This window comes from Podarcis pityusensis (genome assembly GCF_964106645.2).
Source record: "Podarcis pityusensis genome assembly, chromosome: 17".
Lineage (NCBI taxonomy): Eukaryota > Metazoa > Chordata > Lepidosauria > Squamata > Lacertidae > Podarcis > Podarcis pityusensis.
The window spans coordinates 30,428,678-30,456,554 of record NC_138042.1 but is presented as its reverse complement, the minus strand read 5'-3'; the positions used below and the strand labels follow the sequence as shown (position 1 = coordinate 30,456,554).

Below are 27,877 nucleotides of genomic sequence, written 5' to 3'. Positions count from 1 at the left end.
ATTATTATTATTATTATTATTGAGTAATGGACTCAAAAAGGTTGAAAACCTTTGCCGTAGTGGGGGGATGACAAGAGGCAAAAGTAGGTGGAGCAATGGATGTGACTCATACTTCTGTAGAGTTCCATTCTAGAAAGGCAAAAGTCAGAGTTGTCTACACATACCACTTTCCATCCTCAATTTCACCATTTGGCCATCTAGCCCTGAGTCAGGCCATTTGGCCATCCAGCCCAGTGTCGTCCATACTGGAAATGTCAGGGATTGACCTCCTGCACGCAAAGCGGATACTCTGCCCTGAAGCTCCTGCTTCTTCCCAAGAGTCAGATGGAGAGATGCTAAGGGTCAATCCAGCCCACAGGCCTTGCTTGAGCCATAGGTGGCTGGAACCTTGGCATTTAATGAGTTGCAAAAGGGAAAAAGGCACTGGCAACTTTCGCAGTTGTGTAGTAGATGGAACTTGAGCAGGTGCAGCTTTTCATGCAAGCTATACCTGCTGAAATCATCTCTTTCACTCAACGATTAAAGCTACAGAAGCCTGACCCTCTTTTTCACTTCATCAACCAACATCTTCATTACCCTGGAGTGTGTGTGTCCAAGTACTGCAAATGGCCCCCTGCCACACAAAGGACTGCAGAAAGTTGATGCACGTTGCCATTCAAATGGTATCAGTGCATCGCCTCATGTGATCAATTATGCAGGGTGGGGCTTGCCTCCCTCCCCATATCTGATTCAAGTTGGCACCCCTGGGCATAAGTCTCATTAAACCAATTGAGACATGCATAGAAGCAGGCAGCAGCCACCCAGTTTTCAGACACAAAACCCACCTTTAGTCCAAACATCCATTTGGGGACATGTGTCAGGAGCCCAGGCTGCCATCTTGATAACACAGCGCACAAGTCGTAATTAGCTTGAAGATTTATTGCAATGCAAACAATTAGCCTTGGTCGTCTAACCAAACGTCTGCGGCATATGAATCAGTTGACCCTTCTGAAGAATGCCTCCTGGTTCTGCAGAATATCCTGAACCTATGACCCTTACATTTCTGGATTTGCTTCCTGTCTAATACCTTTCCAATATGTCGACTCTTTGGGCTCAGATGATTAATTGCCTCCTCTTCCGGTGAAGAAACGCTATTCCTCCTGCTTTGCAAGTCTGCTAGTGCGTCTTGAGCGAGCTGACTTCTCACCCTCCCACTCTCTGCTAACTCCTTATCAACATTCCATTCTGTGTCAGAGAGGGAGGAGGGCTGCTCCCAGCTGTCTGACTGCTTGCTAACACATGCTGTGTTTCTCTACTTGCGGCAGGTGTGTTCATGACAACATGTATCAAAAGGACAATGCCTTAATGCAAGACATCCAAGGCAGAATAGGCTAGACATGTCCACCTTTAGGTTTAACTAAGTCCATTGAAATCAGCTCTGTGTGTGGATTGTTGTTACCGTGTGCAAGACTGCAGCCCATCCTGTTTGTGTACACATAGCTCGGGGGCAAAGCACACACTTGGTGTGTCCAATATCCCAGGTTCAGTCCCCAACATCTGCAGATACAGCTGATAAATACACCTGCCCAGGACTCTGGAGAGATGCTACCAGTCACTGTAGCAGACAATAGCAAGGTAGATGGGCCAGCTCCCTGACTATGTATTAGGCAGTTTCCTGTGTTCCTGTGCATTTAGTGTCCCGTGTGCTTAAATAACATTTTAATTGCCTTCTGAAGGACAGAAAGGACCATTATCCCCATGTAAACTGACATCCTGGTACTTCTATTGTTGGATTAAATCAGCACCTCTTACATTTAATTGGCTTTAAGGTAGTACTAAACCACTTTGCTGTCTCCGGCACTATATTACATCATATCACTGGTGAAGCGACGGAGACTGCTGTTTTCCATGGAAGCTGGTTAATTATGCTATTTTAAGAGCACCATTAAACCCTGCCAGTTTTGAATTCTGAACTTCTTTAAACTTGTGACAGTTTAATTGGCATCTTCTGCGATGAGAGACGGAGCAAAATGGAACCAGGAAAATGCGCCACACAGACATGAAGGGAGGAAAAGTGTCCATAATAAATGCACTTTAATGTCAAGTAAATGTTCAGAAAAGAAGGGGAAGATTACATTTGTTTCAAACAAGTAATTTGCGCCCCAGTAAGGAAAAGCTGTGCCGATGTTTCCATAACGTTGATGGTGTTACTGTTTTGAAAAGCGTTGTGCAAAGTGAAACCAGCAGGGAAGGGAAAACCAGCATATACATAAGGCCCTATTCAGAGAGCCAGCAGGATTGCACACACTCAACATGGGCATATTGTGACATCTCAGACCAGTCCCACACTACTAACATGTTGAGGGAAGGTATGAAGGGGAGAAGCTTGCCAGAACTACATAGTCCATCTCTCTCTCTCTCTCTCTCTCTCTCTCTCTCTCTCTCTCCATTTGAATTATGCATGCTTCCAAAGAGAATATTTAGGGAAATAACTTCCCCACCCTCACCTATCCCCATGGCCGTAATTTGTTTTAAATTGTTTTTAATATTGAATTTTAAATTATTGTAACCCACCCTGGGACCTGAAGGCAGATAATAAATCGAAATATATTAATAAGAATTTCACCATCCTCTGCAAACAGGTTTTGGTAAGATTACCAGACATCCCCGTTTCCCGGGGACAGTCCTTTGATTTACAAATCAGTCCCCTGACAAAATCCATCCCTGGAATGGGGAAGTTGAAAAGTGTTCCTGGAATTATTGGGGAAAAAATCTGGTAAGCTTAGGTTTTAGAGAATTTCGCGAGCCCATTTTGGTTGAGTCCTACAGAAAACCAGAAGAAAGGTTGAAGGTTAGAATGTTGAAGGGTGAAATGCCAGCCGAGGTTTGAAAAACCAAATACCAAATGACCTACACAAGCTATCTACACAATTCAGCTGTTATTTCCCCCTCTTTGTAATTATGCAATTATGTACGTTCCATTTTCCTGCATCTGTGCTCTGAATGAGCATGCCGTTGTCATTTTTTAGAGATGCTGTTTTCCAAACTTGAAAAAAAGGAGGTTCTTTAGCATTTCATTTGTTTGGGAACAGTAAACAGTCTGGTGTCCTTTCCTTTGCTTGCTCAGCCAATTCTTCTCCCGGGGATCCGAATTTCAATGGTGCTTCTTCTATATCATGAGATGGATCAGTACTAGAGATTGGCTGTGGTACAGGTGGCACCATGATGTTTGGCTTCCTAGTGGGCAATGGGCTATCTGGATAAAACTGATCGTGCTGCTGATCACCGGATGGAGCTCCTGTGCTGGATAAATACTGCTTTAACCAGCTTCCAAAGCATGGAGTCCTCTTGAACCCAAGTGCTGCGCCTTCTCCTTTCCTAACATCTTCACCATCATGAGCTGCACTTCTGATCCCTTGAGGTGGCGGTGGTACATTTTCAGGAACAAACTTCATAGAAGCTGCCCTTTCAGATTCTCTTTTGGACTGATTTTCCCCCACGATCCAAGCAAGGACATTGTGTCCATCACCTCGGATGCTGCTTCCATAACAAGGTGTGTTCCTAGCTGCAGGTAGACCAGTTTCATAGTTGGCTTCAGGTTCATTCTGTTTTCTTAGGTGTGATTTGGAGCACGGTGGACCAGTCTGTAGGCCTGCTATTTCCTCTCCAAATGCATCCAAGTTTTCTCTCTGAGATTTTGTTTCCCCAGTCTTTAGAGAAATAACCCTGTGATTAGACTGTATGCCAGCTGGGTAGGGGGCATCCCTGGCATGCTTTGCATGGTTGCTCTCTGGATATGTCGAGCTTCTTTTTTGCTCCCATGAAGCAAACTGGAAACGAGGAGCACTTTGCAGTGGTGCCAGTAAGTTCTCTCTTGGCACTGGGGAGTCACCTGCACAGCACAGGTGCCTGTCAGTTGTGTGTGAGGTGGCAGTTCTGGGTTCTCTTGGGTAATCACCTGGGTATCTCAGTGTGTCAGAATGATGTCTTCTTTCTGCAATATCAATACTGGAGATTGGTGCTCTCCCATGCGTGGCTCCCTCTGTGTCTTCAGCATGCGCTGGGTTTTTCCTGAAGTCTGTGGGGTAGGTATTAAAGTAGGGTGAAGTTTCTTTCGGAGCAGATGGGCCCACCATTTGGGGGACCCAAACATCTCTTTCGGGATACTGTGGTCTGCTTTGGAGGAGAGTGCCGCTTTGTAATGGAGAATGTGGTGCTTGGTTCTCCAGATTCCTTTCTCTGGGTCCGAACGCATTGTTCACGCGATATGGGGTGTTTTCTGTTTGTCTCAAGTGTTCTGTGCCACGAACTGGAGAGTGTTCTTCTGGAGACCACCGGTTAATTTCCTCATATGGCAAATTACTTCTTTGGTTGCCTGGATTCTCCATAGAATATTTTGGATATGCATGGTGTTGAGTTGGATTGTATGGAGAGTTTCTGTACTCTCTGTCAAGGTCAAGCACCTGTTTTTCTTGGGTCCATGGGTTTTGCCTGGGATATGGTTCACGCTCCTGCAGAACGTTTCTGTGATAGGTGTTTCTTTGCATCTGATTTGAAGGCAAATCTGGAGAATATGGTGGACTTTCTCTTTGGTTTGCTGGGCTCATTGTGGGTGAATGTTCTCTATCCTCCCATCCTCTGGGATAAAAGGAATGGGTTTGTTGGCCATTGAGCTCCCTTTCAGAGTAAGCAGCATGTCCCGTTCGCTGAAAAGAACCAGATGAATACATCGAGTTATACCTGGGAGGGGCATCTCGGAAGACCTGTGGATCTTCTTGGTTGTTCCACCTCCGGTTTTGTGGAGATTGAAATTGTTCTCTTTCGCGATCTGGATGAATAAAGGGCTTCTCCTTCCACTCATACCGCCGGGCTTCTGTTTCAAATGGAGTTCTGCTTGTGGCTGAGAATGCTTCCTGATGGGAAAATGTGCTTGTTCGTTGCATTCCAGAAGGCTGACGCCGTTCAGTGTATTCTCTTTCATTATAGACATCCTCAACTCGTCCTGCTGTATTAAACTGCGGGTCCAGGGAACGGCCTTCAGATGGGGAATGATTTAGACCATTATCCCTGTAGACTGGAACTTTATTCCACTGGCCTTGTGGATCAGAACTAGGAAAAGGCACTCTTTCTCTTTGACCTGATGTGTTCCTCTCAAGATAATGGGGTTGCCCTTGTTGCTCATATAAGTTAGGTCTATTGTTCACTGAGGGAAGGTTGCTGTTTGTATTCTGGGGATTGCCTCTGTGGTTAGAGTACTCTCCATAAGTCAAGGAATTTTTGGGGTTTTCAGTTTGGGTAGAGGGGTTTCCTCTAGAAATCAAAGCATTGTGCCTTGTATCTCCCATATCTGGTTGGGGCTTATAGACATGTGCACCATACCCTGGGGGTTGTTGGCCCCCTGAAGGAAAGCTTTGAATGGCATTGACATCTGGAGATGGAGGCCTTTGACTTGAGGGATCAATGCCATTCCATGTTGCTCTGTTCCTTGCTGAAACATGAGCCGTGGGTGACGGTGTTGGGATCCCGTTTCCACTGAGCAAGTTCCTCTCAAGGCCTGGCGAATTAGCCCCATTGGCTGCTGAACTGAGCCCAGAAGCAGTGCCATTCGCTGCCTGGCTTGGTTGATTAGAGATGGTTGAATTTGTTTCCAAGACCGTCGAGTTGGTTGCAGGATCAGCTGTTGGGCTCTCTTTAGGGGTTTCTTTTTCTTTTGCCTCTTCAAAGTCTTGCTCAAGCATTTCTTCAGAATACGGAGGTCTGCCTCCCATCCCAAGGTAGCCATATCCATAATAGGGGGTCTACAAATATAATTAAGAGAGTAAAATAGTTTGATACCACCCAATACAATAAAATTACTAGCAGTTGTGAATGAAATGTTATTGTTAATAGAATTATAAATGTTATTTTAACTGTGGGTTGAAGGCCTTGACCTCAAAGCTGCATTCATCACTCAGCAGTCCTGAGCACTAGAATCAGGAAGCATTAAATCCATGTGGTCTCTGCATCCTGACCTTCCTGAAGGTCAAGGGGAGGGGGGGCTCCCAAGTGAACATTATAGCAGGAGAACGTGGAAGGATGCCTCTGAAGTCCTCTTTCCTGCAGCTTCATATATAGTTTAGCTCACACCATCCCAATTATATCAAATTGTATTTACCCCTTCTTCATTGCTGGCAGGTGGCTGTCCAAATGGCATACGCTGGAGAAAAAGAAAATGAAGTAAGTTTGGATAGACTTTGTGGGGAGGGCATAGAAATTAGATTGCTTAGCTATATTCTAAAACATAAAGACCAGTGTCTAAGCTCACATGATGTGTTGAAATTTGCAAGGTTCTCCCTCCCTTCTCAGACACGAGCTATCTGATGAATAATGAGGGACAGATTCATATCCACCCACCACACTACAAAAAGTGCTTAACTTCTTCCCCCTTTGTTCTACTGAATTCGTTTCTTTATATTTCTAATGGAAGAATCAACAGCATTTTGGATTCACTGTATAGATCTGTATTAGTTTCACAGGGCTTGTTTATTTAGTTTTATAACTTTTACAGAACCACAACAACACAATTAAAACATCCATAATCTTAAGAATATAACACAATCCCTAGCAGCTCATGGAGATACTAATTCAGACAAAGGCATTGTCAATCAATCATTCCTGATTAAACAAGCCACTTTAGCTATGGGATAGAGCTAAGTGGTCCCCAAAATTGTCCCCACTACCCCCGAAGCCTTTAAATGGAATATCTTACTCCCTGATATGGACCAAATGGTTGCTGTTGGAAGCCTCCATGACCAAACATCTACAATGCAGAAGAAAAACAGCCACATTAGCATAATTGTAATTTAACGAGGAAGTGGCACCACTTCCATTCATCATCCATCCTTTTATTTGTATGCCGCCTTTCCATAGTTAAATCAGTGCTCAAGGCGGCTTACAACATGACAAGATTTATGTAATTACCAACACAACAAAAGTCATACAAAATAAATAAAACACACCAAAAAGTACACAACCAAATGGAAAACAATTTCCACATAAATCATAAAATCTAGGTAAAAAGGTTAAAAAGGTAAAGGGACCCCTGTATGGTTAAGTCCACTCAAAGGCAACTGTGGGGTTGCGGCGCTCATCTCGCTTTCAGGCCGAGGGAGCCGGCGTTTGTCCACAGACAGCTTTCCGGGTCATGTGGCCAGCACGACTAAACCGCTTCTGGCGCATTAATATCAATCAAAATTTAAAATGACATAGATAAAAAAAGCATTTTTAAAAAAACAAAAACAGGGCCCTCTCTGCTGAGGAGCAGCAGCAAAACTCCTTTATAGAGCCTGTCAGGCCCTACCCCAAGCCAGGTGGAGAGTAGCAGGCAGGGCCCTTCAGGCTCCCAGCTGGTCAGCACCAATTCCCACTTACGCTTCTAGCTCTAAGTGCTTTTCAGAGATCAGAGCATCTGAACAGCATCAGAGTGACCAAGAAGATAAGAGAGAACGTGGAGAGATCTAGGAGACACAATGATACAAAAAAATGCAGCCCCCTGATTCTGCTTAAGTTTATCATGGATTCTTCCTTCCACCCCCATCACATGACAGATCATTTTGGCACCTGTTGACTCTACCATAAGAACTACAGATCAGGTGTTTCCCAGTGTTTTCATGGTACACAAACATGGATCATAATGGAACTGTGTAATTTTTACATGGAATCTCCTCAAAATCACCCAACCACAGGCATGGTTTCTGATTTATTGGTGGTTCGCTTGTCTTCCTATGTAAACAAAAATCACAAAGATCTGTGAGGAAGCATGCATTGGACCAATGTTGTTGTGGTGCTGGCAACAAATCCATGGAAGAAATCTTAGTAGATTAACCATGTGAGTTTTCAGTGATCAGCTCAATCTGCATACACTACTGACTCAACGACGGTGCTGAGGGGGTAGACATTCTTTCAGATAAGGTACATACAATGGGGATCATTTTCAAAAGTATGATTACTGGCAGTTAATGATATTAATGAATCCATCAATATACGGCTTAATGCCAAAATGAGTTTCTAAGTACTTCCTCCCATGTTTGAGAGGAGAAAGCTTTGGCTGCCCTGAGAAAGCATCTTCCACCTGTGAATTTAGAAGAATTTAACTTAGAAGCATTTTTATTTTAAGGAGAGATCTGCTGGCCAATTAATCAGAAGTCGTTTTTAATCAAAAACAAACAAAAAATACCCCACAACTGTAGCCCTTAAATGTTCTCTGCGTGTGTAAAACAAGGAACATCCATTCACCTGAAGGAAGTGCCAAGGATATTGTTGCTGTGGTGGGAATGCCTGGAGAGGGAAAGAGAAGGTGTCATTATGACAAAATCTAACACTCCCTGAAAAAAAAGTCACTATGCAATGATTACAATAAAAAAAAATTGTGATTCCACCTACATTTCCAACTATCATTGTTTTGCCTAAAATGACCACTGAAAGTAGCTTCTGTTGTGTTGGTTTGCCTGACACCACATAACACATCCCCCCCTTTAACGTGGAAAATGTCCAAAACTAAGGTTGTGTTCATACCATACATTTAAGACATGCAGCCTTCTGGAAAGAAACACGAGAACTGTAGTTTACCCCCACACTGCGCCCTTAACAAACTACATTTCCTGGGATGCTTTGTGGGGGGAAATGTGCTTTAAACGTATGGTGTGTACAGTCCAGTGCTGGCACATGTGCAATACTTCACATGCTCTCAGTTTTCTTCCTCTTATACCCCTCCTTTCTGATGCGTATGCCCTATAATCATAGCCTAAAAAGGAAAACTAGGGTCGCCACCTGTGTCTTTTTCCTGTGTCTTTAGGGTGGGCACTTACGCATGGGCAAAAGAGGGCACAATTTAGACATAATTTTTGTAATTTGCATAGAAAGAAAGTGAATCTCCCCATAGCAGGAAGACTGTGACCAAGTGACATTGGTGCCAGCTCAGTCTGCCATCCAAATACTAATTTCAAGGCCACAGCTCTCCCATCTTGGGGTTCTTTATTTTTAACCCATATACGGGCAGATCAGTCCTTCAAATAGAGAATGCCTTCAAATATAGGACGCCCCCCACATAAAGTAGGCCAAGGGGTCACCCTAACATTTTGTGACAAGTAGAAAATTTGCAGCTTCTTTCCCTGACCTGCAAATGCAGCGATGGGAATAAGGGTTGAAGGCAAGGATTGACCCAAGACATATTGTTGCCTGAGGCAAAGGTCAATATGGCACCTCCTCTCAGCCCTGGTCCATGTACAGAAGCTGACTGGACTGGCAGCCGGCTCTTACTTCAATGGGACAGCATGATCTGCCACCCACCTGAGCAAAACCAATTATATTAGGAGTTTCAGGAAAGGTTGTGTGGAACTCACAGCTCTGTCCTCCAACAGAGGGAAGTAGGTGTGTGTGTGGCTTCCACTGCTGCCCTACAACATCTGCTGCCTGAAGCATATCCTTCATTCTGGCTAATGATAGGGCCGTCCCTGCTGATCCCTTGCACTGGCAGACGGTGAAATGCTGGGGACATTGGAGCAATTCCCCCCAGATCCAACTTGCTTGTTTACCTGAGGCTGTTGCTGCTTCCCCCTTTGGGGTTGATGAACCAGCACTTGTTGGTGAGTCTGAGAAGGGTGGGTATTTTGAGGCTGCTGTGGTGGCGGCTGTAATCGTGGTTGTGGCTGCGGACGCCTCGGAAGTTGTGGTTTTAACTGCGGCCTTGGCTGCGGCCTGATGTTTGGCTGCCTGGCCACTGGAGTTTGGTGAGGCTTGCGTTGGGGCAGCCTGGCGACTTGATGCACTGGTGTCTGCTGCGGCCAGAGGAGAAATCTCTGCTGCGGCAACATAGGCTGCTGGGGGAACATCTGCGGGAAACCCGAGCGGTAGCCATATAAAGCAGCTGCCAAATGAGCCAGCTGAAATGTGATTAAAAGAGAAATAAAAGCAGCACATGGTGAGATAGCATTTCTGATTGGAGTGTTGGTCTAAGACTAGGGAAACCCAGGTTCAGATACCTTCTCTGCCATGAAGTTCGCTGGATGGCCTTGGGTCTCCCTCAACCCTTCCTCACAGGGTTGTCGTGAGGATAAATTGAAGGAGAGCCATGTATGCCGCAATGAGATCCTTAGTGGCAAGGCAGGATATACGTGTTTTTAAGTATATGTTGGAAGCTGCCCAGCGTGGCTGGGGCAACCCAATCAGATGGGTGCGGTACAAATAATAAAGAAATAAAAAAAAAAACATGCAATAAAATCACAGAATAATAGAGTTAAAAGGGATCATCTATTCCAACTCTCTGCAATGCAGAAATATTTTGCCCAATGTTGGGCTTGAACCCATAACCCTAAGGTTAAGAGCCTCATGGTCTACTTACTGAGCTATCCTCTGAACTATAGAAAGTGTATGTTTCAAGAACCAAGAAAAGAGTGAACTTACTTGTGGGGAATTCATGTAGCCATACGGACCAAACTGCATCATCTGTGAAGAAATATATCTGTCAGACTGTGTTTCATTTGAATCTGGCTCTCCGTGAACAACAGTATTTAAACAGAACCAGTTTTCAATTAAATCAACTTGATTCTAGTCCCATTGGCTTCACTAGCACTGTGGGAGGGTAAATTATCCTTGGCCCGCATCCTGTCAGTCATTTTAAAATGCTGGAAGTGATAAATTATTTTCCAAGCCTGCCGAACCTCACTTGTTTTCAGAGCTGCCTAGACCATCGGTAGGCAAACTAAGGCCCAGGGGCCAGATCAGGCCCAATCACCTTCTAAATCCGGCCCGCGGATGGTCCAGGAATCAGTGTGTTTTTACATGAGTAGAATGTGTCCTTTTATTTAAAATGCATCTCTGGGTTATTTGTGGAGCATAGGAATTTGTTCATCCCCCCCCCCAAAAAAATATAGCCCGCCCCCCCCCCAAAAGTCTGAGGGACAGTGGACCGGCCCCCTGCTGAAAAAGTTTGCTGACCCGGCCCTAGACAATAAGCTGAGAACTACAGCTGTACACAGACAAACTTGAAATGGGCAAATTTGAACCCAGGCATGGAGGAATTCTGCCTAGGGTGGACAGGGGTAAAGGAAGGCAGGGCTCAACCCCCCCCCCGACAAGCTACACCTGCTGAGTTTCAGTCTTCTACACAACAAATAAAGGTGCAAGAGTCATGTCCTGTTCTGTTTTTCACCTGGCCATTTTAATGCTGCCAGATGTTGAGTTCATCAAGGGAAAATGTTTGCATAAGAGAGTGTGTGAGACTGTTGCTTCTCTTTGGGGACGGGGTGTATATACAATGGAACAGAGGTGAGTTGGACTCTCCAGAATTTCAGGCAGGGTTTTTTCCTAGCCATACTTAGGACTCAGCTATACAGCTGGAAATATAATGTTTTAAGTGCATTATACAAATGTTACCTTAGGTGGCGCTGGTGAGCTAATGGCAAATTCCATATATATTTTACATTTTTTTAAAAAGCAGTGTTTTTCTAAATATCTGTATAGATTCAGACCTGGATATGCCAAGGATTGAATCTCAGACTTTCTCTGCCGCTATGGTCCTTCCCCTTTATTCACCTCTGGCTTTGGCCATCTCTGAGTCAGGGTGCTCCATTACTATGAAGCAGTGTTTACTAGCTGAAACAGACTAAACCACCTGCGAGGGGCTTGGATTATTGGGGGACAGAGTAGCCGCTGGAAATACAGAGCTGGATAAATCTGGTTGAATGAGAAAAATGGAAGGAAATTTACTTACTTCTTCACTCTTACTTCCAAATCCCGCCTTACGGGGTTTGCGCAGCTACGGTAGAAACAAAGAAAAAGTGGTGCTGAGTGATCACACAGAGGAAAATTAAAAAGGGGAGAGGCCTAGCAAATGGGCTGGGTCTGAAATGCTCACCGACATGCCAAAAGCTGTGCCCATGAGGCAAAGATACAGGAGGGTTAGCTTCATCCTTCACCTTTTCCGGCCTATAAAAAAACATACACACAATCAACAGTCCATCACATATATTGGACCATTCATTTTAGCACACTGCCTTGATTTTATCATGCAATAATTTTAAGAGTGGGCATCTTCAGGCGTTCTTTACTGCAAATCAGCAGCCTAGTCTTCATTCTGGTTACATGACTAGGGGTGGAAGAGACATTTGTGTGGCCTGCATGTTAATACAAACCTACCTAAGACACCAGGTTATGGAAGACTGACATAGCCTAATTCTAAGATACGTAGAATAGTTAGAAGTGAAGCAGGAACAGATTTTGGCATACCTCAGCAAACAGATCCAGGCATACCTGATGTTGACTATGTCTTGAAAACGTCGTCTCCTTTACCATGGAGCCTCAGAACTGCACTGCGTAAGAAGACACCCCACAAAAGACACCTGAGAGAAACGCAGGACAGTTATTTTTTATAATTGCCAAGGACAAGGGTGGGGAAGCTGTGAACCTCCAGGTGAGGATGGACTCCAACTCCTGTCACCCCTAATTATTACATACACCTCAACGGGGCATCTCAGAATTACAGAAGCCATCCCAGCCTCTGACTGGATCCTGGGATGTCCCGTTTTGGCTCTCACGAGAGCACAGCCTCCAAAAAACGCTCGTTAGAGCCACCTGTGAGACCCCAAGAGCTGTGTGTTCCAAATTTCCTCTGCAGCATGTAATTGGCCATGCAAGCTGGGGCTGCAACAACATCTGGAGGGCCAGCTGTTCCCCACTACTGCAATAAAAAGGTAAAGGGGACCCCTGACCATTAGGTCCAGTCGTGACCGACTCTGGGGTTGCGGTGCTCATCTCACTTTATTGGCCGAGGGAGCCGGCATACAGCTTCCGGGTCATATGGCCAGCATGACTAAGCCGCTTCTGGCGAACCAGAGCAGCGCACGGAAACGCCGTTTACCTTCCCGCCAGAGCGGTGCCTATTTATCTACTTGCACTTTGACGTGCTTTCGAACTGCTAGGTTGGCAGGAGCAGGGACCAAGCAATGGGAGCTCACCCCGTCGCAGGGATTCGAACCGCCGACCTTCTGATTGGCAAGTACTAGGCTCTGTGGTTTAACCCACAGCGCCACCACCACTGCAATAGGTTTCTGCTAAATAATGCTTTAGGGAGCAGTTGTATCTTTCCAGCCTGTCTGCTGTGGGGCTGCTTGATCCTGTGAATTCCTCCCCCCCCCCCCGTTAGTGGAAAGTGCCTCATTGGGGTGGCAGAAAGGTCCATCATCATTACTCCTCTGGCTTGCAGCTAGCATGGGTATTTTCCTCCTGCTGAAAGCAACAGGAGGGTGGCGATCAAGAAAGTTATACTGGGAAGGAAGGGGGGGAAGAAGACACCCAACTCTTCCCCCACTGACTGTCCTGGACCTGGCAGGCTGTAGGAAGTTCTGTCTCCTTCCCCATGTGTGTGGAAACCCTCCTGAATTAACTTTATTGTATGTCCCACATATAAGTCATTCTCTCTCTCTCATGCATGTGTGTGCATGCATGCACACATTCTAGAGTGCGGGCTGAGTTGCCCCACACAGTTTGTTGTTTTTTTAAAATTTAACTGTTTTCACATAACAAATGATTCCAACAAATCATCTTCATTATATTTTTCCCCATTTCCCCCCTCCCTCCCCCACATACCCTCCCCCCTACGACTTCCCTCAGCTTCTCTCTCTGATTTTTTAATACATATTATTCTCTGCATGTTGCAAAAATGTAAAGATCCTTCAGTTATCCATCTATTATGTTAGCAACAATAAATTTGTGTATGTTCATTCAAAACCTGCCAAGGAGTCCAGTTCATTTTGTTTTGTTTTTTAAGTACTTGGTAAAAGGTTCCCATTCTTCTTTAAAGTCACAGTTGTCCTTGTCACGCAGTTTGTACGTCAATTTCGCCAACTCCGCATAGTCCATCAATAGTCCTTGCCACTGATCTTTTGTCGGGCTTTCTTCGTTCTTCCATCCTTGTGCTATTAAGACTCTGGCCGGAGTTGGCCCATACAATTTTAAGCTGCTCTGAACTTAGAGACAGCGCTGCTATTATATATGTGTAGCATAACAACCCATTTCAGCCATGGTTGTTCATTTACTAGTTATACAATAATTTACGAATTTCCTTTCTGTCCCCAAGGTGGTATACTGTTTAAAAACGTGCAGCATAATAGTATAAAGCAACAATACGGATAATAAAAGAACCTCAGTAATTACAGAACTGAGCCATGACTTCAATAGGAAGCAGGGCTGATAGTGGTGGCCCAAGTCCCTCCCCCATTCCATAAAGTGGACTGCCAGAAAGCTCAATCTCCACAGCGGCCAGTCTGTCATCACACACTTCTCTTGCCTTGGAGTTGACATCGGGAGGACCAACTGAAACTCTCTCACCCAGGCACCTTCAGTGGCTGACACCCAATTCATAATTCCATAACTTGTTTAATTTCTTGCCTTTTTACCCTTCTAAAATGGCATTTACAGCCAATTGATGGTTGCCTCCTTTAAATAATGGTTATTATTTGTACCCCATCCATCTGACTGGTCCATCCAGTCAGTTGCCCCAGCCACTCTGGGCACACTGAGTCTATTGATGACATGGGTTTGAGTATGTGTCATCTGATCCATGTGTTTTCATTGGTTTGATTCCATTCAGGTAAATGCACTTGTTACCTGGATGTAGTAGGTATATAAGACTATACAGTGTTTGATAAATATATTCCCAGAAGAGGCACAGGAAGATATGATGCCTCTGCTATTTCATACCCAGGGTCGGATTTAGATTTGATGAGGCCCTAAGCTACTGAAGATAATGAGGCCTTTTATATGTCCAGCTGTCCTTTGTCAACAACAAATTGTCGCTGTTTTTTGTGTTGCATATATGCTATATGGTAATTTATGGACCTACAGTGGTACCTTGGTTTGCAACCGTTTTGGATTACAACCACGTCAAACCCATATCCCTTTTTTTGGATTACAACCCATTTTTTTTTAATTACAACCCCCCCCCCCTTTTTTTGAGGCCCAATTGGTGAAAGCACTCCTTGGGTTACAACCTGTTTTGGTTTACAACCGGACCTCTGGAACGGATTATGGTTGTAAACTAAAGTACCACTGTAATAGGTATCTAAAGCCATTTGCGCATAACAAAATATGTATTTTATCAAAGTAATTGTTGAACTGAAATACAATTAAGAAGAAGTATATTCATTGTGAGATACAATTAAGAAGAAGTATATTTTGTGGGGGGCAAGAGAGTGGGGCCCTAAGCTATAGCTTGTTTAGCTTATACGTAAATCCGGCACTGTTCACACCCCACACCCTGCCCCAAGGAGAAAGTAAGTCCATAGCTGGAGTAGAAGTTTAGCCTCTCTAGTCTGCGAGCCTAAGAGATATTGCATAAGTAGAACATTGCAAAATCTACAGATCGCACAGAAGAGATTAACACATGCCCCTAGGGAAGTTTATGCACATTTACCCCCAGCAGAAGTTCCACATCAGATCTGCTACTGTGGACAACTCCGTCTTTTAGGTTCAATAATGAACGCATTACAGTGGTACCTCTGGTTACGAACTCAATTCATTCCAGTTTCTTAACCTAAAACTATACTTAACCTGAGGTACCACTTTAGCTAATAGGGCCTCCCGCCTATTTCTGTTCTCAGCCTGAGGTAAAGTTCTTAACCCGGGGTACTACTTCTGGGTTAGCGGAGTCTGTAACCTGAAGTGTTTGTAACCCAAGGTGTTTGTAACCCGAGGTACCACTGTACCATATAGATAGAAGCAACGAGCTTTATTACTATTTTAAAACAGAATTGGGTTGCAAATCTCAAAACACAGTGAAAAAATCTAAATATTTTGTATCATACACACTAGACATTGGGAAGATCAGGCAATACACATTACAACAAAATCCCAAGAAACATCACATCACCAACCATCCTTGTTTTCAAACAGTTTAAATAAAAAAGGCAAATTACTGACATTTACAAAGTTGATACAGCAAAGGAAGTATGGCAAAAGCCATACCTAAGAATTTTCACTTTTAGATAGCCCCAATTGCATGTTGGATTGGGTCCCCACTGCCTTTTTTAACATTGATTTACAGTGCAAACCTATGTCTGTCTACGCAGAATTATGCCCCACTGAGTTTGATTGGATTTATTCCTAAATTAGTAGGTCCCATGAATGAATGTTTAAATCTCTCCTGTGGGAATAAGTGGGACTTGTCACATAACTCTGATTGGACTGTGCTGTTGTTATTATTATGATTTTAAATCTAAAGCAATATCTATTTTGCCACACAGTATTTGCAAAGTAATGAAAAAAAATGACACATCCATTAATACATAACGCGGTCACTGATTGCTTGTTGTTCCTTTTTCAATTAATCAACCATTATGCTCTTTAGCAAAGTAAAACGCAAATTTCAAAAATCAAAATGAAGGGGAGTCATATGAAATAGAATTACCTCTTAAATGTGGGGAAGCATTCTTGGGATCCTGAGATGGGATGAGGGGGGAAAACAACTTAAGACTGAAAATCGAAGCAATTTGCTCTCCATTCTAAAATCATCTGCAGGGCAACATTTAAATGTTGTTTTTGCAAGGTTGGAGCCAATCAGTGCTCGTGAGACATTTGACGTCACTCTAGGCTACAGCCAGGCAGTTGATACTGTATGTAGGGTCTTGCATATGTTATTACAGGAGCTGCCAAATCTCAAAGTCTCTTATTATGTTTAATAACAAGTCATGGGGAGGAAAAGCTTACAGTGCAATCCTATACATGTCTTCTCAGCAGTAAGTCTCTTTGGGTTCAGTGGAGCTTATTCCTGGATAGGGATGGACAAAGCTGTCCTTTCTGCTTTCTCTCATTTTCCTAATCTTTAACTGAGTTCTTCATATTTCTGCAGTACTTTGTGAGGTTTTATTTTTCAGATCCTTATGAAAAATTGCCAGCATTTTAGTGTGAATTTCTCCTAATAAACACAGTTTTGTATGCAGTTTTGTTAATGTGCATATTTTTGCAACCAATTACCCCTTGCACAATGCATTTTTGTATGTTATTTTCTAATATGTGTATTTTATGCACACATTATCCTCGTGTGTACATTTTGTTGTGTACACATTACTTGACCGGAGAACTGCATTGCAGGGGGGGCCGCTAGGGGGCGCCTTGGAAGATGGCGGATATTAACATCTATCCAGCTCGCACGAGGTAATTAGAGGCTGATTATGGGGAGTATATCAGTCTCCCTTCATCTCTCCAGGGGGGAGAGATGCCGTTTTCACCCGCTGTTGCCATAAATCACCCCCGAGTTCGGAAGAAGGAGGGGGTGAGGCACTGGGTGCACAACCCTTGGCGGGCCTCGGAACTCCTCCGAAGCTGCTTCCAGGAGCGAAACTAGTTGCGTTACTTAAAAGGAAAAAAAAATTGGGAAAGATAACGCACATGCTTCAAGAGAGGCAGGAGGTTTTTATCTGCTAACAATTTTACCACTGAAAGGAAGAAGACTGAGACGGACTGAGATGGAAGATTACATCAAAGTACTACAAATATGGTATGTGGATTGGAATGCCGGAACTAAGGGGGGTGGGGAACGACTTTTTATTTCTTTTGCTCTATGTGATTATTAATAACCCTCCCCCTGAAGATCTGTCTCAGAAATTAATTGCAAATGGGACTAAAAATGAATTGTGTGGGAATAATTATGAACTTAAAGGTTTTACTCTGTGAAGGATTTGGAAGAAGAAGGGCTCTCTCTTGTGACGCAGTAAGAATGGAAACTTGATAAGAGACCTGTGTTGCTGGAGTTGGTCTTGGGGAGAGCGAGCCAAAGATATATTATTTTCGAGGAGATTGTGAACTGGAAGAGGCAGCCCTCCTGCAAAAAGACTAATTTACGATGCAACAGGTCGGAAAAGCTAAAGAGCGAGTTTCTAGACTGTATTTCATCGGAACGACAAAAATGGCGATTACTCGCTCGAGCGGAAAGGACTGTTGGAGGAGAGTGATTTACGAAAGAGCAGCACAAAGCCCACACAGAAATACAAATAAGACTGTCTTTTTCAACCCACTTGCGGAGCATATCGGAGGAAAATGGAAAGGAAAATGAGTAATGACAAGTATTGAGAAGAGGAAACTGGAAACATCATTCTTAATATGGAAGCAGAACAAATATTCGAGGATTGGACTCCTGCCAATCAAGAAGCATGGGTACCCCCCACAAAAATTTATAATTTGGAAAATAATTGGATTATATGATATGTATTGTTATAATTTGGACTAATTGATTTGATGTGTTTAATTTGGAAATATGAAATTTAATAAAAATTATTTAAAAAAAAAAGAACTGCATTGCAAACTTCACAGAAGTACAAATTTCAAAGGATGGCTAAAATCTGGGGGACGGGTGCATTTTGGTTCATGTGTTGCCTTGAGAAATGCAAATTAGGTACAATGCAAACAAAATTGAATTTCTCCTCCATCCCTACGCCCAGGTAAATAGATATAGAAGTGTAGCCTTGGAACAGCAACTTCAAGAAACTACATGACCATATTCAAATAATAGTTAAACTTGCATTGAAAGAAGGTTCATGAATTGCATTAGAAAAAAGAAGCTTTGAGAAAGCACTGTTTTACAGAAATCAAATAATTTACGTATCAAGCTAGTAAGGCATAGTAAATAATATGCACTGCTATATGTGCATCCATCCATATAAGCATATGCAGCCCAATGGCCTTATTCGCGCATCACTTTAAACCATATACTAAACTATGATTTAAATGAAAACCTTTAGTGTGGTGGTGTAAGCTGCTGAAATTGTGGGCACTATCTTCTTCCCCCACTCCTGCTGCTACCACACTGCTGGGAAACAAACCATGGTCTGACGGGGTGTTAAGTCCAAACCCAGGTTAATGGTTTATTTTTCCTGAATGAAAAACAAGTGATTTTCACCAGTACCATATGCAATTACAGTTGGATGCTGAATGTACTCTTTGGAATAGTCCCTGTTCACAATGGGTAAATAATGCATTCAGCCCTACGGTATTTAATTGATTAGTTCATTGGATTAAAAACACTTTAATCTGCTAAAAACATGCCTCTGATGAATTGGTCAGCAGGTTTTTGATTTTTTAATGCAATTATTTTTAAAGCTCACGCTTTCAAAAACTGCAGGCACAGCCAGTCAGGGCCGGCGCAAGGCATTTTGGCACCTGAGGCGAAGCACAAAATGGCATCCCTCCTCTCTCGCCAGGGAAGAAGGAGTGAGTGGAGATCTAGATCAGGAGCAAGCAGGGAATGAAGATCTACATCGGAATCTGCTGCCCCTGTGGATCCTGTCATCCAGAGGTGCCAGGGCGATTGGGGGGGGGGTTTCAATGTCACACGTGTGATGTCCCAATGTCCCAGTGTTTTGTGTATGATGTCAGGACATTGGGGGGAGCTGGAGGGGGGAGCCAAATGTGGTGGCTGCGTGGCTTCAATAGCCAGTGACACCTCCTCCTGGTGTCAATCCTCTTTTCCCTCTGCTACAGGAGGAGGAGGAGAAGGAGCTGGCCACTGGAGCCCTGTCATGTTGGCTGTGGCTATGCCTCCACGCTTTGGGGCATTGGGGACCCCCTGGGCCCTACCCCCAAAATATAGGGGGGACAAAGGGGATCTGGTGTCCCCAGAAGCTGATGCTCCTACTGCTATCTGAGGCAGTCACCTCACCTTGCCTCATGAGTGGGCTGGCCCTGCAACCAGTGTAATCATGCCCTCTTCTATTTCAACCAGGAGGCAATTGCTCTTCTAAGAAGATGCCTGCTGCGAACTGGTGCGCATCACCTTAAAAACAAAGAAGAAATGCTTTTCTTTGTAGAACTGTTGGTTTTGTCTCACATGCAAGACTTCATGCAGACTTAATTGATTCATCAGCTTAAACCTGTAATCAAACACAATGCAAAACCTATACAGAAGTAATCCTCAATGGGGTCAAATAGATTTATTCCCGAGTATAATGGGGAATTCTGGTTCCGATGGTGATGTGCAGCCATACCCTGTGCTCTGTGGCAATATTCTGTCACATGCTGTACACTATTGCATTCCAGCAGTGCTCAGTACTGTCAAATATAATAAACTAATGTATCGTGTAGCACCTTAAAGCACTGAGATTTACTTTGGCATTTTTGCAAACTACAGCCATCTGATCTATAAAGGTGCATTCCATAAGAAATTACCGTATTTCCCCGTGTATAAGACTAGGTTTTTCTTTTTAAAATATGTTTAAAATTGGGGGTCATCTTATACACGGATAAAATCTCTCCCCCCATTTTCTTAATTTTGAGTCCCCAAAAACAGGGGCCGACTTATACACGGGGGCGTGTTATACATGGAAAAATACGGTGTTTGGTTTTTAAAGTGCTGAGGCATGACTCTTTGTTGCCTTTGCTTCAACAGACTAACATATGCCCCCTGGGGATTGCAAAATACCATTATTACACTTCATGTTAGTTTTCCAATACTATTTTTTAAAAAAACCAGCTGTCAATAACAAATAGTAGTATGACTATGGGTGGATCTACTCTATACATTTAAAGCAGACGTGATGCCCATTTAAAGCACATGGCTGCCCCAAAGAATTCTGGGAACTGTAGTTTTTTCAGCAGTGTTGGGAGCTGTAGCTCTATGAGAGGGCAACTACAGCTCCCAGGATTCTTTGAGTGTGTGGGGTTGGGATCATAGAATTGTAGAGTTGGAAGGCACCCTTAGGATCATCTAGTCCAACCCCCTGCAATACAGGAATATGCAGCTGTCCCATATGTGGATCAAATTTGCAACCTTTGCAATCATTTGCTTTAAATCTGCACTGGATGTGCTTTAAACGCATAGTGTGAATCTGCTCTGGGTGTCGAACAGAAGCCCCCAGCAAACAATCAGAGACTACAATGCAAACATTTGTCATCAAAATTTGCAAATGACCATTTTGAGGTGATTTTATGTGCGCAAATCTCTCTCCCCCCCCCCACCAGCTCTTTCTCAAAGGTAACTTAGTTAACTCTTTCTCAAAGGTCCGTATAGTTAAAACCATGGTTTTCCCAGTAGTGATGTACGGAAGTGAGAGCTGGACCATAAAGAAGGCTGATCGCTGAAGAATTGATGCTTTTGAATTACGGTGCTGGAGAAGACTCTTGAGAGTCCCATGGACTGCAAGGAGATCAAACCTATCCATTCTTAAGGAAATCAGCCCAGAGTGCTCACTGGAAGGACAGATCCTGAAGCCGAGACTCCAATACTTTGGCCAGCTCATGAGAAGACTCGACTCCCTGGAAAAGACCCTGATGTTCGGAAAGATGGAGGGCACAAGGAGAAGGGGACGACAGAGGACAAGATGGTTGGACAGTGTTTCTTGAAGCTACAAACATGAGCCTGACCAAACTGCGGGAGGCAGTGGAAGACAGGAGTGCCTGGCGTGCTCTGGTCCATGGGGTCACGAAGAGTCGGACACGACTAAACGACTAAACAACAACAACAACAACTTAGTTAAGAACTCTTACCCATCCACTGCACCCAGCATACGGACCCTTCTTATGCTGATCTTTTGGAAAAAGCGACAGAAATGTAAAATTATGATTGCACTGTCTGCCATGGCAGCGTCTGCCATGATTCTAGTGTATCATTCTGCCCTGTTTTTACATGTGTAAAAACAACAAACCCTCTCCTTGTTATAAACAGCCCTTGAGCGCATTGAGAACTCTTTACATTGCACACCTTTCCTGGCAAAAAACTCTCCCTTCAGCTTGTTTTCCCTGGTATGAAATTATCCATCTAAGAGCAAATGAAAGTAGAAAGGTGCTGAACTGTAATGAAAGATGAAAGGAGAATACAGAAACCATCAGCAGAAGCAGGGTAGACGTCATATTTCCTGATTATTCCTTTTAGGCTCCAGAGGTCTGGCACTGCTTCACCACTGTCTGAAAATTTCTTCTAGGCTTACTTTGTTTCTGTTCTCACAACATATATTTACTGCCAAACATCAGGCATTTTTAAAGAAAAGAAGTATAGCTGAATTGCATTTCGCTGGAAAGGATTTCGAGGACTGGTCTGGACAATCACCATCATGTGCTGTCTGGCATTTATGGAGTGGGTTAGTATTTTATGAAAGAAAAGAAAACACAGTTCACAGAAAATTCTGATCACAAGATTTTTTTGGGGGGGAAGAGGGGAACCAGAAAGGGTAATAGGAATCAGTGCATAAATATTCAGCTGACTGGTCCAGGGACTTTTAGACTGCATCCTGGTGATTCCTTGGCTTGGAAGGGGATTTATAGAATCGAAGAGTTGGAAGGGACCTTGAGGATCATGTAGTCCAACCCCCTGCAATGCAGGAATATACAGCTGTCCCATATGGGGATTGAACCTGCAACTTTGGCGTTATCAGCACCATGTTCTAACCCATGGGTAATAAACACACAAGACGTAACTGGCTGTACTTTTGAATAAATAAAGTATACTATTAATTGTATCAAACTGTAGATTTCAACGGAAGTTTCATACATGAACTGACTAGAGAATGAACTGATCTACTGGGTCTTCTGCTTTTTTCTTTGAACTTTATGAAACCTCTGTTGAAATCTACAATTTGATACAATGAATAGTATACTTTATTTATTCAAAAATACAGCTGGTTACGTCTTGTGTGTTTACTGAGTATGTTTCACGTAACCATAGGTTTGTTGTTGTTGTTTTGCTAACCCATGGGTAGGCAAACTAAGGTCCGGGGGCCGGATCTGGCCCAATCGCCTTCTAAATCTGGCCCACGGATGGGATGGGAATCAGCGTGTTTTTACATGAATAGCATGTGCCCTTTTATTTAAAATGCATCTCTGGGTTATTTGTGGGGCATAGAAATTTGTTCCCCCCCCAAAAAAATATAGTCTGGCCCCCCACAAGGTCTGAGGGACAGTGGACCAGCCCCCTGCTAGAAAAGGTTTGCTGACCCCTGCCTAACCAGCTGAGCTATCCAGTCAGTATTTCTTGGTATGAAGATCAGCAATGATGGACAAGCTTACTTGAAAGGCCACTTGCTTATTGATACTGATGTTTCCTTTCAATATGAAGATGAGGGGGAATATTGAGTAAGCTTCAAGCTGGGGGGGGAGAGAAATTTGATTCATTTTTAAATGTGAAATTACTAATTTCACACTTCCCAGAACCTAATCACAATTATCCCTCAAACACTGCACTTCTCTGAATTTTGTGCTGCAGTTCTCCAACAAAAAAATATTAACACAAAGGTGTAGATTAGGGGAAAGTCTGCATAAAGATGCATGCATTTGTGAAAACAACATATAACAGCACCTCTGGAACATCTCAGTGCTCGGAGAAGTGTGATCATATGAGTAGTTAATTGCACAGCCTGTTTCAGTGGAAATCTTCCTTAGCAAAACAAGAATACAAATTGTTGACTTGTTCTTGCAAGGTTTTCTTTCTTTCTTTCTTTCTTTCTTTCTTTCTTTCTTTCTTTCTTTCTTTCTTTTCCTTCCTTCCTTCCTTCCTTCCTTCCTTCCTTCCTTCTCTTTTCTATTTGGTGCTGCCCTATTTTCACCCTCTGGGAATATATTTTCAAGTTACATTCATAAAACTGTAATGGGTTTCATCAAAACCTTCCAAACACCTTGAACAAATCTTTCCATATTTCTCTGTGCTCTACAGCTCATAATATGCCTCCTAACTGTAAATTTTAGTGTGTTGTGCTGTTCAGTGCACATGGGGCCAATGTCTATCCATGCACCAAGTCTCAGTTGTTAACAGAGCTCTGTGAATTCACAGTAGTGTGTATTTGTCTAGGACTTACAGTGTTGGATATACAGATCCAAAATACAGGCAGCCCGGTCATTACTTGTGTTTGCCCTGTCCCGTCCCCCCATCCCCAGATATCTTTAAGAGATCTTGGTATCTTTGGGGGATTCAAGAAAGAATGAGGTCAGAATCTCACTGAGTGATGAGATTTGCAGACTCACAGAGGAAGAAGAATTTGTCTAACTGCCTTAAAGTGCCTTCAAAGCACAGCACAAAATAAGCCATTCACTCATGTTTAACAACAACAACAACTTTATACACCATTTCATGCCAAAATAGGCTTCTAAATGGTTTGCAAATTATTAAAACCAGTTATACAAACATTAAAATATGATTAAAATATACGTTAGAACAACACATCAATACAAACAGGAGATTTGGATCTAAAGATCATGGGAATGCCTGTGTAAACAGTGCAATGCCAATACAGATTGGACCTCTCATATTTCATCAGGGAGTGCATTCCAAAGCACTGATGCCACCAGTGAAGAAGCCCCCTTTTGCGTCACCACAAGTAATGTGTGCTTTGAAGACACACAGAATCAGGCAAGAGAAAGAGGCGATTGCTGTATTGCAGCGCAGGGTCCTGGTGCTAAATAAGAGGTCGACTCTCTGCTCCTCATGATCAGGTTGTCAGTCCCACCAGGCACAAGACATGACCCTTCCCCTTCTTTACAAAGACTTTTCCATGTGCAGGGAATTCGGGGAAGGAGGGGGTGTCTGTGACATCCACATCGTTCTGAGACTGGGCTCATGGTCACAAGGACAGGATTCGTTGCTCATGGCAACAGCATTTTGCAACGCTCCCAAGATAGCTGTGGAGGCACAGATTTCTTCTGGAGTTCTGAGTACTAAACTAATTATTCTCCACACATCTTTCCAGGCAAAAGCTCCTGCCAAGCAGCTCCAGAATATGGCCTCGTTTTGCCTCTGGGGCCTTACATATTCAAAAACTTTAATGTGTATGTGGTTCATTTATTTTATTTTTTGCAAAAAGTCTTCACGCTGTCCCAAAGGTCCGGTTCAAAACTTTCTAAGAATGGTAAGAATCCATATTTGCCAACACATCGCTCAGCTGTAATAATAAACGACACTGCCTCTGTGATGGCTGCCAACACAGTTTGGATTATGAGGCCTCTGTATATGGCAAAGGTCCAGTCCACTACCTGGTCCACCTCAGTACCAGCCAGTGGGATGTATTTGTGGGAGTACAGCTCCTGTGGCCCTTGCACACCGAATCCCTACAAATGTCAACAGGACTGCTCCATCTGTGGGACCTCTCATAATTTGAATGTGTCAATTCTTAAAGTACAGCTACAGGGATTCCCAGGGCAAAAATCCAGGATCTGAGGGAGGACAGTGCATCTCAAAAAAGGCCATGTCCAACTAGGGTGGATGCCATGTGCCAAATTCTGGAGGACTATCCCCTTAGGGAGGATACTGAGATAAACCTCAGGGAGGTATTCTTTTTAGTTTTCACATCCCTTATGAGGGCCCACAGCACCCTCTTTTGCAAGGAATCTGAAGTCGGTATTAGGCATGGAGTCTCTAGCCTGGCAGAAGATAGATAAGGAATTTAACAAAGGCAAGGTTTTAGGCCTCTTTTCTGTCCCTCCAATGCCCTCTCTTAGGGTGTTGCCTCTAGTTATAGTGCCCTAGAAAGCCCCAAGTGAGTTTAAGCTTATTCACCACTTGTCCCATCACTCAATCATCACATCCCAGATCAGTTGTGCACAGTTTCCTATACCTCCTTTGATCTGTATGGTTCAGAACTGTGTTAGTAGGTCCTTGATGGGCAAATGCGACATTAAATCTGCCTTTTGCCTGTCAGCCCTGGGATTTTTATTTGTTGGGCCTTGATGGGTGGCTCTTGTTTTGTTGACATAGCTTTTACAATTGGCTGCTTGGTACATGTTTGGTACATTTTTTGGAGTGGGTGGTCAAGAGGTGATCAGGTCTGGCACAGGTGGTGCACTGTTTAAATGATTTTCTCTGGCACTTCTGATTCTGGGGAGTGCCAGTTTTTTGATGGAGCAGTTTTCTCAGTTGACCCTTGATGGCCAGGCTCATCTTCAGCTATGGTGGTTGAAGACGGACCAGTGTTGCAAGGATATAACCATCTCACTAGCCCAATGGGTGAGCTATAGAGGAAAGGGGACTAAATAGAGATTTGCCCCCTTTTGTGGGAGTTCAGGTGTGGGAAGGAGAGCAGCTGTGTTTCAGCCTGGTGACCCCCCTTTAGGCACCTTTCAGGGTGATGGGTTGCCCTTGAGGTTTCCTGTCTGGGCTTTGAGGTGGGATATGGGCTGCTTCTGACACTAAACTGCTTCATCAGCCTGAAGCTATGGAGCCTTGCCGGTGGAGCAGTATAGGCCTTCCTACACACATTCAGGGTATAGTCTGGAAGTAGAATGTAGGCTGGACAGCCATGCTTCCAGCGCCTGCACTCTAGAGGCTGCAGTTGGGTTCAGGTTTGCTCCTGCACCAATAGCAGACCCTCCACGGGTTCCTATTTTCCAGCTGTCCTGGTTTCTGATATGATCCCAGAATGCCCCGCTTTTCTTTAGGACATCCCTATTTTCATGGGAGAAATGTCGGGACATATGGAGTTATGTTATGCGACCCCCAAGTCAAGGAGATAAGTAACAGTGCAACCTTTAGAAGACATCTGAAGGCAGCCCTGAATAGGGAGGTTTTTAATGGTTAATATTTTATTATGTTTTTATATATGTTGGAAGCTACCTAGAGTGGCTGGGGCAACCCAGTCAGATGAGCAGGTATAAATAATAAAATTGTTGCTGTTGTTGTTGTTGTTGCTGTGGAATGGGACATCTCTATTTTCATCAGAGAAATGTTGGAGGGTATGCAATAGTGTTGCCCTCTGCAGGGTCTCTGGGTTTTAATCTTCTATAAAGAGGCTCTAGTTCAACCCAGACTCTCTGTCAGACTCTTCATTTGGTCAACAGGTCAAAATACAGTAATTTATTTTATCACTGGAAAACCCCTCCAGTAAACAATGTCTGTGAAGGCTGGCGCAACTGGCAGTGGGAGAGCAAGTTCTTTCTTTCTTTCTTTCTTTCTTTCTTTCTTTCTTTCTTCCTTCCTTCCTTCCTTCCTTCCTTCCTTCCTTCCAGCCAAAGAAATAAAACCAGGTCTAGGTAAAGACAGGTAACTGGTTTGAGGTGTCATGAAAGGGCAGCAAATAGTCTGTCAGAAGAAGAAGAGGGTAGTGCTTGTGGAATATGTTGTCACAGTTCTTAAAACGCCTTAGTCCCCCTTGAATAGTTTTGTACCTTGACCTGGGCCTGAGGGTGGCAGTAGCAGGATGGCCTCTGGCAGCAAAAGGTATTGGATTGACCACCAAAAATCTTTCACAAAGTGTGTTGGAATTGCATGGACGTTTCCCAGAGGAATTTGGGCTGGCCGCTTTGGAACAGAGAATGCATGGACCCTGCTCTGATCTAGCATCACATGTCCCTAGCCTAGATTATGACAATTTGGCAGTTCAAGGTCTGTGCTAGGAAAGCAGCTGGAAGGCCTTGAGCTACAACTGGCTTCTCCAGTTGCAAATCTATATGCTAAGTAAAGAGGGATGCGAAGGGAGTTGCATCTGTAAAATTGGGTGTGTCAGCAGTTCAGTTTATGGGGTTTGCAGTACAATCCCATGGCATGGTGCCTCCATGGGTACCCTGCCTCCCCCTACCACCGCTGGGGGGCACAGAGAGATTTCTGGCTGGCTTCCAGAGAGATTTCACCAGAAGCTACTGCCATGTGACCCTGGTAAATGAGACTTCAGCTGCAGGCAGGGACAGCACTTTCCCATTCTTCATTAGGCAGCAAAACAAGATGGCTGCCCCTGGGGATTAGGGACATGACCTTGGCCAACCAGGGAAGCGTATGAATGGGGGACTTTGGTTTCCCCAAAATTAAATCTGGTTACCTGAAAGTTCTGCGTGTAATGTGCAGTAGGCAAAGTATCTGGGAAGGAAAAGGTGACCCAACTGAGGGTTAAGAATTGGTTATGTTTGTGAACAGCTTTTGCATAACTGCGCTGTCATTTACTCGACATTTTAAGAAAAGCAA

The 27,877-nt window shown here is 43.8% G+C and overlaps 1 protein-coding gene across 1 annotated transcript; it reads right to left on the bottom strand.

Annotated features, from left to right (window-relative positions):
- Positions 1 to 466: 466 nt before the first annotated feature.
- ENAM (enamelin) lies at positions 467 to 16,628 on the bottom strand. Its single transcript, XM_080986700.1, has 10 exons — positions 16,421 to 16,628; positions 12,268 to 12,356; positions 11,873 to 11,943; positions 11,729 to 11,773; positions 10,420 to 10,461; positions 9,552 to 9,899; positions 8,254 to 8,295; positions 6,728 to 6,778; positions 6,134 to 6,175; positions 467 to 5,777 (listed from the first exon to the last, which is right to left on the bottom strand). The coding sequence occupies exons 3-10, from the start codon at positions 11,924 to 11,926 to the stop codon at positions 3,054 to 3,056; spliced, it is 3,348 nt and encodes a 1,115-aa protein (XP_080842826.1). The 5' UTR covers positions 11,927 to 11,943; positions 12,268 to 12,356; positions 16,421 to 16,628; the 3' UTR covers positions 467 to 3,053.
- Positions 16,629 to 27,877: the final 11,249 nt, after the last annotated feature.

Excerpts from the sequence above, each read along its gene's own strand:
- ENAM (XM_080986700.1), bottom strand. The coding sequence starts at position 11,926 with ATGAAGCTAACCCTCCTGTATCTTTGCCTCATGGGCACAGCTTTTGGC. Across the intron at positions 10,462-11,728 it reads TTGGAAGTAAGAGTGAAGAA|ATGATGCAGTTTGGTCCGTA; the intron begins GTAAGTAAATTT and ends ATTTCTTCACAG. Across the intron at positions 5,778-6,133 it reads CTGCCAGCAATGAAGAAGGG|ACCCCCTATTATGGATATGG; the intron begins GTAAATACAATT and ends TTATATTTGTAG.